Source organism: Meles meles, chromosome 1, assembly GCF_922984935.1.
Source record: "Meles meles chromosome 1, mMelMel3.1 paternal haplotype, whole genome shotgun sequence".
NCBI lineage: Eukaryota > Metazoa > Chordata > Mammalia > Carnivora > Mustelidae > Meles > Meles meles.
In genome coordinates this window covers 203,877,674-203,894,348 of record NC_060066.1, presented here as the reverse complement: position 1 = coordinate 203,894,348, position 16,675 = coordinate 203,877,674, and the positions used below count along the sequence as shown (strand labels likewise).

Here is a 16,675-nt window from a genome sequence, read left to right as displayed (position 1 = left end):
AGAACTCAGCCTCTGCTCTCAAAGAATGCAGCGCTGATCGGGGATTCTGGGTGGGTGCTGGGGCTACCCCTGTCCCTCCCGGAGCCTCCACTCCCTTTCTGTGAATGGGCCACTTGCCCCGGTTGCTGGCTAAGAGCTCCCCCAGCTTAGCCATCAGAGGCTTTTCTAGAAGGATGATAGTTACACATGTTGTTCTAAGCACTGGGCCGGTGTGAACTCATTGGAGGTCCAGAACCACCAGAGGGGATTGCCAGTGTTAGGCACAAAGAAGCAAAGGCACGGAGGGATAAGGGAATTTGCCCATCTTAGCTGGGAGTTAGAGGCAGGAATCAAGCCGAGGCTGTCGGGCTCTAGAGTCCCTGCTCTTAATCATCCCGTTACCCTTTGTGAGGAGGGAGGTGCCTGCCAGGATGGAGGCATTCCCAGGAAAACAGAACAATAGAGGAAGAAGAGGTGAGAGAATTGACAGCAAAGGGCGTGTCATCTCCTCCAGGAAGTTCTCCCAGATTCTGAGAGGTGAAGTCGGAAGCCCATCCTCACACCTCCTCCCAGCACCTGTATGTCCCCTGAGCTTACTGCCCTGGGAAACAGGCATTCTTTGCCTTGTCTGTCACGTGTCCAGGCAGAAGGCAGCTTGAAGGAAGGCTGGGACTGTCCCATTCTGCTCTCCGTCCTTAACATCTCTCTTGGCAGGGAGCAGAGTCCCAGCAAAGGTTGGAGATGAGAAGGAGGGAGGGAGAAGGGAAAGACCCGGAAGGATGGGAGGGGAAGGACGTTTCCAACCTCCTTCAGTATTCTTCATTCGAGGAAGGGGTGACCCCCAGCTAAGGGACAGCGGCAGCCTGCCACATGGGAGCAGTGGGTCCCACACCTAAGTCATTCTCTGACCAGCTTCGAGATTGCTGCCACATAATACAGGTTACGCAGATTGCTACTCAGTTCTAAAATAAAATCGATATATTTTCAAATGAAAGCATGTACCACTGTTACATAAGGAAGGCCTTAGGAAACACCAGGGAAGGCCGAACAACGCAGCGGAGGTCCCGCAGGAGAACAGCACAGGCAGGGGCTCCTCTCTGTGTGCTAAAAAGGAAGCTCAGCAGGTGTTAGCCAGGCCCTGAGGCCACATCAGCACCAAGCCCAAACCTTGTCTCCCCCACACCCGGAGGTGTGTGTCCTCCACGTCTGGAGGACAAGCAGAGCGGTTCAGGGCTCTTTAAGGTCTGCTGTCTGGGATATTCCTCAAGCGTGGGGTGCTAGGAGGCATACCCTTTGGGAAACACAGAATGGAAACAAACATGAGCTCCTCACCTTCTCCCAGAAGCAGGGAGCGAGGAGACACTGCCCCCTTTTCACCAGTTCAGAAGCTCCTTGGTCCAACAGTTGGCATCCATCCCACCAGGAGACCCCTGGGGAGTGGGAAGAAGCCAGGACCTTAATTTTGATCCAAAGCCCATTTTTCACTCCTGATCTGACCTCCTCCTCTCCTTTCTCTGTGCGTCTTCAACACATCAGAGGCAGCTTTTCTGTTCATCTGTCTCGGAAAGCTAAGCAGAGCTCCTCCTCTCCTCCAGAAGGATCCAGAAAACGAAAGACACCAGGGGCACATAAGCACTCTGCTCCCCACCATCCAGCTGAGACTGCCCTCCCCCGTGTCTGCAGACATGGTCTATCGGTGGGGGGGGGGGGGATCTTAAGTGATCCTATGCCAGGAGAGGTCAAGGTCTTCATTCGGAGGGAGGCGGTTGGCTCCCAACTGAGACTTACAGCACCAGCCCTGGCCAAGTCACACCAGAGCATGTCTCTGTAGCCTTGTTCGTTTGTTCATTCATTCATTCAACAAGTATTCCGTGAGCACCTATGGAGCCATAATCGGTGAGCAAGGAGGGTGTGGCCTCTGCCCATGGGGCTGGAACCGGAGGGGGAGACAAAGAGAAGCATAGCCCGGAAACAAATACGTAGACTAAGCGCGTGTGGGGGAGAGCTCACGAGGAAGCTGGGGGCCTCTGGCGAGGAGGCAGGACCTGCCTGAACTTGCCTCAGATGCAGTGATGAGGGAATCAGAGAGGAGGAGGCGTTACCACTGAGCCTGCTGGTCGAGGAGTCGGCGGCGGGAAGAGGGTCTCGGTTAGAGGGAACAGCATGTGAAAAGTCCAATGTTGGAAAAGAACCCCCCATCCGCCGAAGCAGCCCTTGGGTCCCACACTCATTCCCCTTTGTGGGCCCAGAATTCATTGCAAATCCAGACAGGGGAGCTCTAGAAAGTTGGATTGATTTAAGTTTGAACCTCAGATTTGTTACAGCGAACTGTGTGGCCTTGGGCAAAGTATCTGACCTCTGTGAGCCTCAGTTTCCCCTTCCATGAAATGGGACTAAATGGACATATCTCAGGGGTCTCCGTATGGACGGATGTGAAGCACCAGCCCAGGGCTTGGAGCAGAGGAAGCCTCACATGTGTTAGGTTATTTTTCCACGGTTGCCTAATGAATGCCTGTGTCTGTGTGAGGTGGGTTTTCCAGATCAAGGGGGCCTGTGCTGGGTAAACAGAATTTAGCAAAACCAAGCCACTTGGCTCTGGACAGAGGACTGGTTCCCTCATCTGTCTTGGGCCAGTGGGTCTCATGCAGGCGGGTTCCTGACATAGGCCTTCCTGGAGGAGGTGGGGGCAGCATGTGTTAGAACAAGGGTGGTCTCCTATGGATGTCCTTTAGGACAGGAACCCCTGCAATGGAAGGAACACTGCACCCAGAGTCCCCCCAGACCTGGCTGTGCGTCCTGCTCCCCCTGTCACGTGGACGAGTCACCTGCTGTCTCTGCATGGCTGTTTGCTCATCTGTAAAATGGGGATAACAATGACACTCCCCTCACTGGTGGTGAGGACAGGATGGGATCACACCCACGGGAGGGCTCTGCCCGCTGTCCCGAGCTGCAGGAAGCTGGGGATCTCCTCCCACGGAGGAGGATCCTGGTTGGACAGAGCGTGATGGCTCGGCAACCGGTTCTAGCTGTGGCTCAGCTCTCCCCTCGGAGCCGGGCTGAGGGCTCTCCACTCTCCGCTCTCCACCCCCCAGGTCTGGTTCAGTAACCGCCGCGCCCGCTGGCGTAAGCAGGCAGGAGCCAACCAGCTGGCAGCGTTCAACCACCTTCTGCCGGGGGGCTTCCCGCCCACCGGCATGCCCACGCTGCCCCCCTACCAGCTGCCGGACTCCACCTACCCCACTACCACCATCTCTCAAGGTGAGTGTGCAGGCTTGTCGGGGTACCCCAACCACACCCTTTCACCCCCGCCCCCACGTTCCTCCCTTCCTTAACCAAGAAGGAATCATAAGGGGTAATTTTTAAAGCTTTTATTTATTTACATGAAAGAGAGAGAGAGAGAGAGAGAGCATGAGTGGGGGAAGGGCAGAGGAAGAAGCAGACTCCCCAACGAACACAGAGCCTAGATGAACACAGAGCCCAACACGGGGCTCAAAGCAGGGCTTGATGCAAGTCTCTATCCCAGGACCCTAAGATCATGACCTGAGCCCAACTCAGATGCTCAACCAACTGAGCCACCCAGGCGCCCCAAGGCTATTTTTTAAATGATCGTTTGTCTATTTGCATATGGATAGACTATTAAGACACACACACACACACACAAAGGTCTTGCCCTTGAACTTCTTGGTTCTGCCCACAGATCCCAGAGCATTCAGGTGAGGACACAACATAGCCTTCCCACACACTTAGCACAGAGCTTCTCAAACTGTAAAGTCATGTGCCCCTGCCGCAGCCGTATTAAAATGTAGAAGTGACATACGAGGCTATTCTCCCTCCCTCCCAAGACCTTCCCTCCATCCTGCACCCCCACTCTCTTCCCCACCTTCCCTCCATCCTGCACCCCCACTCTCTTCCCCACCTTCCCTCCATTCTACACCCCACTCTCTTCCCCACCTTCCCTCCATTCTACACCCCCACTCTCTTCCCCACCTTCCCTCCATTCTGCACCCCCCACTCTCTTCCCCACCCAGCAAGACCTTCCCTCCATTCTACACCCCCACTCTCTTCCCCACCTTCCCTCCATTCTGCACCCCCCCACTCTCTTCCCCACCCAGCACACATTAGCAGTCCCACTGCTTGGCGTGGGACTCATGAAGTCCCCATGGCTCCCCCTTAAAGGACTGGCAAGCTGGAGTTCTGGAAGCCCAGGAGGCAGGGGACCCTCCCTACGATTCTTGATGAAAAACGGAGGACTGTCCCATCCTCTGCAAGGCTGCGTGGAGGAACCCTGGCAAAGCGGAACAGCAACCCCACAGCCAGGAACAGAAACAGCAGCTCAAACCCTGGGCCCACCACTCTAGCCCTATCACCTCGCACAAGTGCCCCGACCCCTCCAAGCCTCAGTTTCTTCATCTGTAAAATGGGAATCGTATTCTTGCTTCATACCCTTAGCCAGTGCTCGTAATGGCACTTGGCAAGTGGTTGGTGCCCACAAATGCTAGCGGGACAGGCCTGGGTAGAGTAACAGAATCCCCAGCAAGGTGTGACTCTGAGTCCAGATGACACTTATTGAGCATCTACTGTGTGCCAAATACTGAGCAACATGGCTGGTTCACAATTGCCTTGGAGTTACGTGGAACGTTGCTTAGCTGTCTGTCCAGACTCGGCTAGTCTCTCATGCCCAGCCCAGAAGCCAGCTTGTCCCATCCTGAGTAGTGAGAGTAGGTGGTCCCCTCCCACTGCTGGGTGGACACCGGGAGGAGGAGGCTTCTGGCTTGTTTTCCAAGCAGGTGCTTCTTTCCCTGTGCTGGGACGCCCACCATTCCTGGGCCGGGGCCCCTCGCTCAGGCCGTCTTCTGGGTCTCTCCGCAGATGGGGGCAGCACCGTGCACCGGCCGCAGCCCCTCCCTCCGTCCACCATGCACCAGGGGGGGCTGGCCGCGGCCGCAGCAGCCGCCGACACCAGCTCTGCCTACGGAGCCCGCCACAGCTTCTCCAGCTACTCGGACAGCTTCATGAACCCGGCGGCGTCCTCCAACCACATGAACCCCGTCAGCAACGGCCTGTCTCCCCAGGTAGGTGGCCTCACCAGACTGGTGCCTGGGAAATGGCGGGCTCTCGGGTACGTTGGAGAGAGCTACAGTGGAAAGTGGAGATGCTCCTTCTACCTTCACGGGGCAGTGTTCCGGGATCCTTCGCCCTGAGTTCATGCTCTTCAAGCCGCAGGTCCGGGTGACCCAGCAGGCGGCCGCGGAGAAAGGGCTCTGGCCGCCAGCAGCACACAGAGACCACATTATAGATGTGCTTCTGGCTTGACAGCCCCCCAGAGCTTATGAAACCGGCCCTCCACCCACCTCATGGCTGCTCGGTCCATAAAAGTCGGGTATTTTCACACGGCGTGTGGGTGGACGCCTTGTACCGTTTCCTATGGGATGCTGACCATGGTTCGCGCTTTGTTCTACAACCAGGAGGCCTTCCTAGATGCCGTCCTAGGCTCCATCTCTTGCCTTTCCCCAGGAGTGACCTGTGAGTGAGAGGCAGCGTCCCATCGGTAGTGAGAAACACAGCTGAAGTTCTAGACTGGGAACTCCGCTCCCATGGGGTCTTGGAGCTCATTCTTTCGCGCTGGATGGGTTGCTGGCGACGTCCTTCAGTGCCTGCCCCTGCTGTCAGAAGTCATGGGGCCACCCTTAGATCAAGTCAGAAAGACAGGGCTGAGGCTGATGGCAGTGACTGGTGGGTCTGGGGAGCGGACGTGGTGATACACGTGACCTTGAGCATTCTTTTCTGGGGCTACAGCAGGCTCTCAAATACCCACGGAGGAAAGAATTAAATCCAGGGTTGGTTTCACCCTTCCTCCCGCCTTCTGAGTCGCCTCCCTCATGTCTGCGGGGACACACGTGGTGCGAGCTTTTCTGAACAGTTGTGCTTCGGGTAGGAAAGCTGGAGTCTTGCAGGGGGTTAAATCCCATCTCCACTGCTCAGGGTGTTGGGAAGTTAGCATCGCTGAGCCCTGGTTGGTCCCCCATGGAACTAAAGAGTGATTAAACCAGGTGTTGCTGACCTCCTAAGAAGAGTGTTCTCTGAACTTAGCATCTAACTGGCCAAAGCCTTAGCACCCAGCCTGGCACAAAACAGGGACCAAAAAACAGTCCTCTTGCCAGCCCCCCATCGCCAAGATGACCCAATTAGCGTGAGAAACCTGTTACTTGAAGTAAAAAGGGGGCCAAAGGGAAGGTCAGCTGCAGCCACCCTGGCCATATCCATCTAGTTTCTTGTTTTTGTCAATAAAGTTTTATTGGCACATAGCCATGTCCATTTATTTATGTATTTATGGCTGCTTTGGGGCTATCACACCAGAGCTGAGAAATTTCAAAACAGACCACCTGGCCCACAAAGCAAGTAGTGTTTCCTATTTGGCCCTTACAGAAAACCCATTGCCAACCCCTGGTCTAAGACCTTTGCAAGAATGTTCATTTTCTGCCTGGTTTGGGTTCATCCCTGTTTGCCTCTGTTAGTGAGTGTGGTTGACAGATGACTGCATTTTCGTGTCATCGTTTATTTATGGGTGAGATTCCCTGGCCTCTCTCTTTCTCGATTTGTCCCGTCCATGAAACGGGGATGACAGTACCATCCATCTCATAGGGTTGTTGAGGAAGCTGTGAGCAGACAGGCATAAAGCACGGAGCCCAGGTCCAGGGCAGAGCTGAGCTCTGGGGGATTTGATCAGCTCCTTGCAGAGGTCCTAACGGTGATGCAGCACGTCCTGTTGGGGCCCACATATGGGACAGGGGTGATGCAGCCTGCAGACCAGAATGTTTACCCGCTGGAATGTAGCTGGCATCTTTGGGGTTCAAGGCCATGGCTTCAGTACTGAGCACATACTGGCTGAGATAACCTTCCAGAGAGTCAAGAGACGGACAGGACAGGACCCAAGAGCTGGCTGGGTGACCGTGGCCGCGGAGACCCAAGGTCTCCACACCTGAGGATGAGGTCCAGGCCTGGCCTCACGGTATGAGACATGTCACAGGAGCATCACTCAGAAGTCCGAAGAAGGACGATCAGATTATATGGACCAGGCTTCTCACTTCATGGATGGGGACCAGGGACCCGTTGGCCGGGCAGAGCCCAGAGTCTAGGGCACCACCTTGCTGACTTGCAACCCACTGTCTCAGCATGGGCTGAGGTTTCTCCCCAAAACACAGTTTTGCCACAGGGCAGAGGAGAGACAAGCAAATAAAGGGCCCTGGCTTCTGGAGCTTGGCTCAGGGATGGAGTAAAGACTAAGGATGTCCCAGGAGCTATGTGAGCCCAGAAACAAGCCTCAGGGAAGGAGGATAAAAGAGAGAGGGAAGTGGGGGAAAACCAGCCATTACTGTAAGCAGCCAATAGCCTGACCTTCTCCCTGCCTGAGCTGGACCCTTGCCTCTCCTCCCAGAGACCCTTGCTTGGGAGGCTCCCCCACCCCCAATTCAGGCAAAGAGGCTCTGAGGAATGATGGATTGGGCCAACTCCGGAGACTTGCCCTGAGGTTCCCACCGAAGGTGTGAAGACAGATGGCGGGTCTGACGGGGGCAGAGGGGACCAGGAGGTGAACAGCTGCCGGCAGGGAGAGGGGGCTGCACGGAGTGGGGACAGGAGGGCAGGCTGTGTGTGCTTCTGCCCGTGTGAATGGCCAGGGTTAAGCTTCGATCGCTTCCGGAGGAAGGGGGCAGCCAGGGGTGTTTCTGGGTCTGTACAAGAGTTCCTGGTATTTGTGAGTCCCGGGATGGCCCCTCCTCCCTCTGAGCGGGCCAACTGCACGACTCGGGCACGACGGCGCCGTCTTGGGAGGGGTGCGGGTGGCGTTCTCCACCAGGATGGAGCTACTTCCTTGGATCTCATTCCCCCAATAGCAGGGTAGTTGTCTGGAGCTCATGTGGGCAAGAGGGATGGGGTGGGCTGCATCTGGGATGGGGCTTCCCCTCCTCCCAGACCGCAGGTAGCCTTGGTCCTTGTTCTTACAAAAGCCCAAAGGGATTCTTTTGGGGAATGAACTTGGGGCTCTGCTGAGCATGTGCTCATCACGCTGGCTGGTGCGCTGCTGCCTGGAGAAGCCCCCCCCCCCCCCCCGGGCCCGACCTGGGTCTTTGTCTCAGACCCAGCCTGGGAAGTAGGGGGCTGTCAGGCCTCAGACACTCCATGGAGAGACCGCCCAGCAGAATCCCATGGAAAAACCATTGATTCAGCTCTGCCTTGGACCCTGTACCCTGGCTGTCAGAGAACAAAGAGTTACGGAGTGCCTGCCATGTGCCAGGCACTGTTCTAGGCCCTGGAGATAAATCAGTGCATGTCAGAGATGGAGACCCTCTGCTCTCGTGCAGTCAGCGGTCTAACAGGACAGACAGACAATATATAATAAAACCGCAAGTTCACGCAATGTGTCTAATACCACTTTGGTAAGGGCAGCTAAACTTTCAAGCCCCTGTGACCCGCACCCTGCTCTGAGTGTTTCCTCTGCCTTCACTACTTGGGCAGCAAAACCAGGATTCTGCCCTCCTCTCTGGAGCCTGAGATCAGAACTGACACCACCCTGTGACCTCAGAAATATAAACGCTTACCCTCCTTTATGGAGACTGGTTGGCAGCAAGAAGAAATCTTCTCCCCTTCTGCTCTGTGGAGGTGGAGGGGAAAGTCCATTCAACCCATGTCTTGGATGAGAAGACTGAGGCCAGGACCTCAGGTTAGGGGCCAATGGACAGAGTTGAGTCACAGGGGCAGAGGCTTTCTGAGAACTTCAGACACCAGTGAGGCTTGGTTCCCTCATAGCCCGGCCCCAAAGCCCAGCTTTACGAGATCAGGGACTCAGCGCTTAGCACGCAGACGTTCCCAGCTTTGCGCATGGGGTCCTTCTGAAGAGGTATAAGGAAAACCAAAGCAGTTGACCCTTGAACGGTGTGGGGATGAGAGTTGCCCACCCCCCACACAGCTGAAAATCCACGTCCAAGTTTTGACTCCCCACAAAACTTTACTAATAGCCTGTCATTGCCCTGAAGCCTTAGTGAGAAGGTAAATAGCACACGGATACCTGTTTTTTTTTTAAAATATTTTATTTATCTGACAGAGAGAAATCACAACCAGGCAGAGAGGCAGGCAGAGAGAGAGGAGGAAGCAGGCTCCCCACGGAGCAGAGAGCCCAACGCGGGGCTCGATCCCAGGATCCCAGGACCATGACCCAAGCCGAAGGCAGAGGCTTTAACCCACTGAGCCACCCAGGCGCCCCACGGAAACCTGTTTTGTAGGTTCTATTTCTTTTATACTGTATTCTTACGAGAAAGTAAGCTAGAGTTGTTGCCATAAGACAGCCATAAGAGGGGCACCTGCATGGCTCAGTGGGTTAAGCCTCTGCCTTCGGCTCAGGTCATGATCTCAGGGTCCTGGGATCAAGCCCCGCATCAGGCTCTCTCCTCAGCAGGGAGCCTGTTTCCCCCTTCCCCTCTGCCTGCTTCTCTGTCTACTTGTGATCTCTCTGTCAAATAAATAAATAAAATCTTTAAAAAAAAAAAAGAAAGAAAGAAAACCATAAGAAAAAAAAAAAGAAAAGCATAAGGAAGAGAAAATACATTTGCAGCGGGGCTGTGCTGTAGTCATTGAAATACAGCGTCTAGAACAGCGCCTGGCACAGACGAGGCACCCAGTAACTGTTCGTTATGTGAGAGGCAGGGTCCAGGGCAGAGCATATGACGTGTCCCCACACATTCAAACCCATGTGGTTCGAGGGTCAGTGTACTGCCCACGAGACGTAGGGAACCAGGATTCGCAGACCCCCTAGGCTGAGGTCCTTCGAAACGTCTCTTAGATAAAAAACAACCTGGGACAGCTTAGGGCAAGAGGAACCTTTTATGGCATGAACATGAACGACAGTGAGCAATCGGATGCCTGCCGTGGCAGGGCACGCTGATGGGGGAGTGGGCAGGGATACAAAGGGGACACCTGTGTATAGGTCCCTTAGGATACCTGCCTTTAGGAATCCCCCAGTCTGATGGGGGAGATACGGCTCCTGCCCTGAGGGACCCCTAGCCTGAGAGAGGAAGGACTCCACTCCCATCTTCAGGAGCTCCCAGTCTGAAACAGAAAAAACTCTATCCTTAGATGCCCTGGGGCAACGGTAGAAGGCAGGGCTCTCCCAGAGAGCTCCCAGTTTGAGGGGACACAGGCTCAAAAAGTCATTCCCGGCTCCTCACCATCCAGAGTCCCAAGGAAAGAATCAGGAAGGCAGTTCTGTCGTTCGGCTGAAGGCTACGGGCAGGGTGCCTTGTGCTGGGGGCTTCTTCAGGGTCCCTCAAACTGGGAGCTCTCTGGGAGAGCCCTGCCGGCTACCGTTGCCCCAGGGCATCTATGGATAGAGTTTTATCTAGGATAGGGCATCCTTGGCTTGAGCTTCCTCCCCCCTCCCCAGGCTTTTTAGATGCAGATTCTGTCAGAGTCAGAAGTGGAAACTGAGGCCCAGACAGGGAGTGAGAATTGCTTCAGGCCCCCAGAACCCCAAACCCCCAGCCAAGGGCTCCTGCCACTGCCTCCCAGAAAGGGGGTGTTTCTTCCTTGCCACCACCGCTCATCTTGCTCCACACTCATCGTGTCCTTTGCTCCTCTCTGGAGCTTCAGGGGAAGGAACCTGTAAAAGGGATTTACATATTTACCATTTCCCACACTGAACTCACGAAATGTACTCTGTGTGGCTCTCACATGGCCACGATCCCCGTACAGCAAGTCTTTTTGTCCTTTTGGGTTCCTTGATGTTCTCTTCTCCTTTCCCTCTTTTGCCCAGAATAATTACGGCGACAGCTAATGTGGAGTAGATGCTCCTGGTGGCCAGCTGGGACGGAGATAAACTCTATAACCACTTTCCCTAATGGAGTCTTGGCCAGATCTCATGACTTTCAGATTATAGATGAGAAAACCAACTTGTCCCGGGCCATCCATCCATCCGTCATCCATCCATGCACCTACCATGTGCCAGGCTCTGTGGTAGGTTCTGGAAAGTGGCAGAGCTGGGATTGGAACGGTCTGCCTCCAGAGCCCACCGGGCTAGCTGTTCTCTTCTATCTGCCGCTCCCCCCCAGGTGTGTCCTGCACCCCATCTGGTGAAGCTGAGGTTGGCACCCACGGGGCATGGTCAGGTTCAGAGTCCGAATCCACAAATGCTAAGCTTTCCCTTCCTCCTAAAACAGAGAGGAATAAAGCTCAAGGCTTTATTTTAATTTCTTTATGAAAGGGGTATCCGAATGCTTCACCATAACCGATGCCCCTCCTGGCATCCTGCCAGGGCCCCAGGGGAGCCGTATACCTACAGAGAGCCAGATCCCACGGAAGCGCTCTGGCTCTAGAAGTCATGAAACTCTGCAGAAACCCTCTGCCTGGAGAAACAGGTTCAGGGAGGTTCAGCAACTTGCTGAAGGCCACAGAGCCTCTAAGTGGCAGAGCCAGGACCACGCACTGTGCCTTGCGGTGACCCTCAGCGGAATACCACTGCTGGCTCTGGGGAACTGAGCTGTGCCCCTCATGCGGTGAGCTCTGGAAACTCCCTGTGCCTCTTTCTTCTATCACTTCCTACTTGTGTTTTTTTTTTTTCCTCTTTATTGGCGACACTGCGTTTATAATAAGCATTTAAAATGAGTCTTGCTGGACCAGGGACGAGGAAGGAGGAGGGAGTGGGAGATTTGTAGGCAGGAAGACGGGAGGGGGATGGTGGGGTGTTAAATAGCCCAGAATTTTTAAAAAACTGATGCAAATCACTGGTAGGAGAGAAAATTATGTGCAATTACGTCCCGATATTGGAAGGTTTTGCCTAGCCCAGGCAACAAGATCTCATTAACAAGCAGAAAATAAGATTGAAATGGTGTGTAAAAGAGCTGAAAAATGAATTTGAATGCTGCGTTTGTCCACAATTACCCCCTCCTTCACACGTATTTTATTGCAATTTTTTTATTATTCTTAATCTCTCCATTCCTCAAAGCAGATTGGGGACATCCTGGCATTACCGGGGCATCGGGAGGAGGTGTGGAGGATTTCCTGCTCCCCTGAAAGAAGACCCTTCTTTCGCACATTTTCCAAGGTTGGGTTTTGGAGGGATCAGAATTCATTTCTCCAGCTTAGTGGGTTGTAGGAACACGAGGCTTTAACCCCAGCCCCGAGCCGAGTGAGGAGTGAGCGCGCCTCTGCGCCCCGCCCAGCCCTTCCTTCTCCTCCCCTCGGGGCGCCTCTTCTGCCTCCAGCTTCCTTCCCAGTGCCTTCTCAAGATCTCTTCCAGGCTTGCCCTCTCCCCGGGGGTCTCTCCCACAGGCCCACCCCACCCCAGTAGGAGGAAGAGAGGGGCAAGACACTGCACAGTCCATTGCCATCAAGCAGCTCCCAGGTGGAGGTCTGGTTCAGCCATTTAGTGAGTTGCTGTGTGGCCCTAAGGCAGCTTGCTTAACCTCTCTGGGCTTCATTTTTTTTTCATCTGAGAATGGGAGTGATAATCCCTGCCTCTCAGGGGGTGCCATGAGGATAAAGGGAGAATTTGAGTAAAATGCCTGGTACATAGCAGGTGCTTAATAAACTCTAAATTCTTGTTCCATCCCTCTATCCCCACCCCACCCCCGCAGCTGTACCTTGGCCTCCAACTCTGCCTTACTCCCTTCCGTCTCTTTCCTCCTTCCCTTCCCTCCTCTCTCTCCTACCCTCCCTTCCATTAGTTGGAAAATGCCTGATTCGGTTTCCAGGCCAGGACAGGGTAGTATGTCCCCCTGATCCCAGTCCTGGGAAGAGAGGATGCTGGGTGCAGGAAGCACCCTCTTCTGCAGAAAACACAGGGAAAGGCTATCTCCGCTCTCCCCGCTCAGGTCCCTGGGAAGGATGAGCAAGGATGGAAAGAGTGGCTGGCTCAAGTTGGAAGGACATGGCTCTGACTCTGAGTGGTTTTCCCCAGGATTAAGAGGAGCTGAGTCACCCCATCCAACCCACATACCCATTTCTCATGGTGACCAACAGTAATGGGGTCAGGGGTCAGCTGGTGGGAAGGACTACAGTCTGTGGCCAGAGTTTCTGAGCCTTAAGGCCAAATGCCATTGGGCAGCATCGGCCCTCCCCAGCTGGCTTTCTTCGTATCCAGCGCTAGCCCAGCTCCCAGAGACCCCTCCGCCACATCCACATCTGCCAGCCTCTCTCCGGAGCCCTGATCGAGGCACCAGGTGTGGGTGGTGGATACTATTGGCTCAGCTCATCAGGTGACCCCGCACCCCAAGTGTCCTTTCCCCTTGACTCCTAGCCAGGCCAGCCCTAGGGCAAGGGTGAGTCCCAGGGCTCATAGAATCGGCCGTGGGGCCCTGGGCATCCTTGAGCCCAGCCAGCCCCTAGAGGGACAGACCCTGCCAAGATCCTGCTCTCACAACCAGCTTTGCCTTTGTCCACAGTTAACCCACCTCAGTGGGAAAAGCTGAGTTATCCCCCCACCGCCGCTGCTCCCCCCCCCCCCAGCAGCTCCTCGCCAAACAAAACCACCTGCTCCCGTCAATCAAAGGCTCAGCTCCAGCCCACAGGGAGAGGCCCGGACAGAGCCTCATCTCCTGTGAAAACAGACCCCTGTTTATTTCTCTGCCTTTCTCACCCCTTTTTCCTGGGTGGAGGGGAGGGGGGCTGGGGAGGCGAGCCTGGCTGGGAATCAGGAACTTTCCAGACTGTGGTTGAGGAAGGCAGGGCATGCCTATGTGCAGGAAATGCCAGGAACTGGGGGGCCCGGTTTATTGCTTCTGGGTGACTTTAGAGTCTTTTTATCATCCAGGGAGAAGTAGGAGGGTCACCTGGCCCTTTCTGCTTCCTTAGAGGACCAGGCCTTCTAAGCATCTGAAGTCCACGTTTCTGAGTCTGGAAAAGAGATGTAGGTCAAGGCTGCCCTCCGTCGGGGCTGCTCTGGGCTGTTTTTTTCGCCCACCACCGAAACAGGTGCAGCAATCTGGGCCTTGCACCTTGAGAAGCTAGGGGTGCGAGCTTACCACAGGCAGAGTGAGGCCGGGTGCTCGAGCAAGGGGAGAAGAGGAGCCTGGATGGCAGGGATCCTGCTCTTCAGTGGGACCACAGGCGAGGCCTCAGCACCCAGTGGCTGATAATTCATTTTAGCACCGCACAGACCCCAGCGTCTGGCACACAGTAGGCCTCCAAGCACCACTGGTGAGCCCCTAAGCCTCTGCAACCTGATCACACGCTCTGTTCTGTTCCCAAAAGGTTTTTGAGGCAGCTGATCCTTTGGTTTGTACTTGAATATCATTACCTACCATTCCCTTCAAGTCCATTTCCCTAGCTCCTGTTACTAACACAGCTTATAGGGAGGCTCAAAAAAGAAACGACATGACTGTCTGTCTCTAACCAAGTATATTTCAGGGGAGACAATATTTAGGGAAGGGGTAGGAGGCTGGTGCTGGCAGGACAACAGCAAATCACAGGGCAAGTACGAAACCCATGTCTTGTGCAGATGCGTTGTGGGCAAGTGGAATGATTGTACAGCCCGAGATTCAGATACCAGCTTCCTGCTTCCTTGCTTTGTGACCACAGGCAAGTTACATGAGCTCTCCGAGCCCCGGTTTTCCTCTATTAGATGGAGGACACTGCCGATACTGCTCACCCCACAGGATTATGAGCAATAATGAGCAATAATGAGGCCTTGTTCATGGGAAACACCGAGTACCATCCTGGGCATATAGTAAGAGATTAATAAGTGACGGTTTTCTCCTCTCTGCTTCTCCCTGCTCTGATTAGAAACTGAATGAGCCTTATCCTTCCTTCACTTTGGCCATTTCCTTTCTGGGACCAGAGGTCTGGCTTAGCCAGTTTTCAACTGGAAATTCAGGAGATCTGAGCTCCCTGCCAGCCCTGCTTCTCACTCACTGTGTGACCTTTGGGCCTCAGTTTCCCCATCTGTGCAATGAAAGAGATGGACCGGCTGCTAGTAAGGAACCTTCCCGCTCAGAGTCTGCGATTTCTGCGGGTTCTTTGTAAGAGCCTGTGAGTCACTGCCCCTAGATCTGTGGGCAGGGGCTGGCCCTCCTCTGTGTCCTGTACCTCCTTCTCACCCTCGTGGGGCCCCAGCCTGGGCCTTCTGGGCTTCCCAGCAGGCCTGTGCTTTAGCCTCCCAGAGCTGCCTGGTTGGGTGGGAAAGAATGCAGATAGAGGATTTGTCCTTCTTTGTGATTAGCATGGGGGCTTGGAATGAGACAGTCCCGGCAGAGAGAGGGGAAGAAAATGAGGGAGATTAGCAATTAATACAGCAGGCAGATGCGCCGAGTGGCTCCAGGCCAGTCCCTGGGGTCCCCAGCGGGAAGGAGGCCGCCAGGATGGCCAGTGACTGGACCTGGGAGGCCGGGCAGTTCCCCAGCTAGGACATGCAGGGGGTACTGGGAGGGAGGGTCTCCAAAGAGTCACACTGTCCCCTGCCCCTAGGATGTTGCCCTCCAGGGCTCCTCCTGTGTCTCTCTGCTGTGTCTCTCTGCTGGGACTCCTCCTCCCTGACCCTGTCATCTCGAAACTGCTCCCGCTTATTCCTTAAGACTTGGCCAACTTCCGGGACCTTCGCGCACCCCCTCATGGGGTGTTTTCCCTGCGCATTTGTCACATTTTATCGCTGTATTGAAAGTGCTTGTATTACTAGACAAATACTAGATAAAAAGAACTGTTCCTCTTCCAGAGCACTTACAGAGGCCAGACGCTGTGCTAAGCCCCTCACGTGGGATCAGCTCATTTAATCTTTTTGCACCATCTCCTTCCGAGGGGGAGGGCCTCCCAAATCGGGGGGGGGGGGGCGGACAGAGAAACCAAGCAGTTTAAATCATTTGCCTGAGACAAATCGCTAACAAGTGGCAAGCCGGGGACTTGAATCCCGTCCGGCCGGCCCCAGAGACCATGCTCTCACCTGGCACATGTCATGAGAACGGTCTGTTTCCCACTTGCTGGTGAGTTTTCATTGCCGCTATTCCCAGTGCCCTAAGAGGCAAGAGAGCAGGGGTATCAAAACGTGGGCTCTGGGGTCCCTGCGCCTGGTCCCAGTCTCTGCACTGTCACTTCCTACCTGCGTGATTCCAAGGAGATTCTGCTCTGCCTCAGTTTCCCCCGCCGTCAGTTGGGGCTAGCGGTTGTTCCCATCTTGTAGAGTGGTCCGAGGAATGAGCACATTGTGATCGGCAAAGCGTGTTGGCATCTGGCACACTTCGGGGTAGCTATTTGCAGATGGGGTTCCAAGGCCACACAGTGAGTTGGGGCAGGGCCAGGCCCCAGACATCCTGTTGCAGAATGAATGTTCCCCCGGTGCCCTGACGTTCCCCTGCTCCTTCCTGCCTCCTTGTCTAGGCATCTGCCCTGCCCCAACCTCAGCCTCAGGGTTCCCCTCTCTGTGGACCCTCCCCAGCAGCCCCTCCTCTCTCCTGGCCCTCTCCCCAGCTGTGAACTTTTCTCCAACACTTTCGGGAGTGGGGACAGGTGTTCTGAGCCATTCTGGGGAGTTTGGCTGCAGGATAACGGCTGATGGAGAGGAAACAGGCAGAGGACATCCTCCCCTGGGGCTCTTGGGAGATTCTGAGATCCAGACCTGTGTCTCCCAGGCACCGCTGGCGACTTTGGAAGGTCAAGCCTGAGTGCCATCCCCATTCCTGGGCCACCTCGGCCAGTCACTTGCACTCAGCACCTGTTTCCT

At 54.9% G+C, this 16,675-nt stretch overlaps 1 protein-coding gene across 2 annotated transcripts in view; it reads left to right on the top strand.

Moving 5' to 3' along the window:
- PAX7 (paired box 7) overlaps nucleotides 1–16,675 on the top strand; it is a 95,720-nt gene that overhangs the window by 54,098 nt on the left and 24,947 nt on the right. For both annotated transcript variants that reach the window (XM_046023317.1, XM_046023311.1), the window contains exons 6-7: nucleotides 3,072–3,237; nucleotides 4,849–5,051. In XM_046023317.1, the coding sequence (XP_045879273.1) occupies nucleotides 3,072–3,237; nucleotides 4,849–5,051 (369 nt within the window). The remainder of the gene's footprint in view (nucleotides 1–3,071; nucleotides 3,238–4,848; nucleotides 5,052–16,675) is intronic.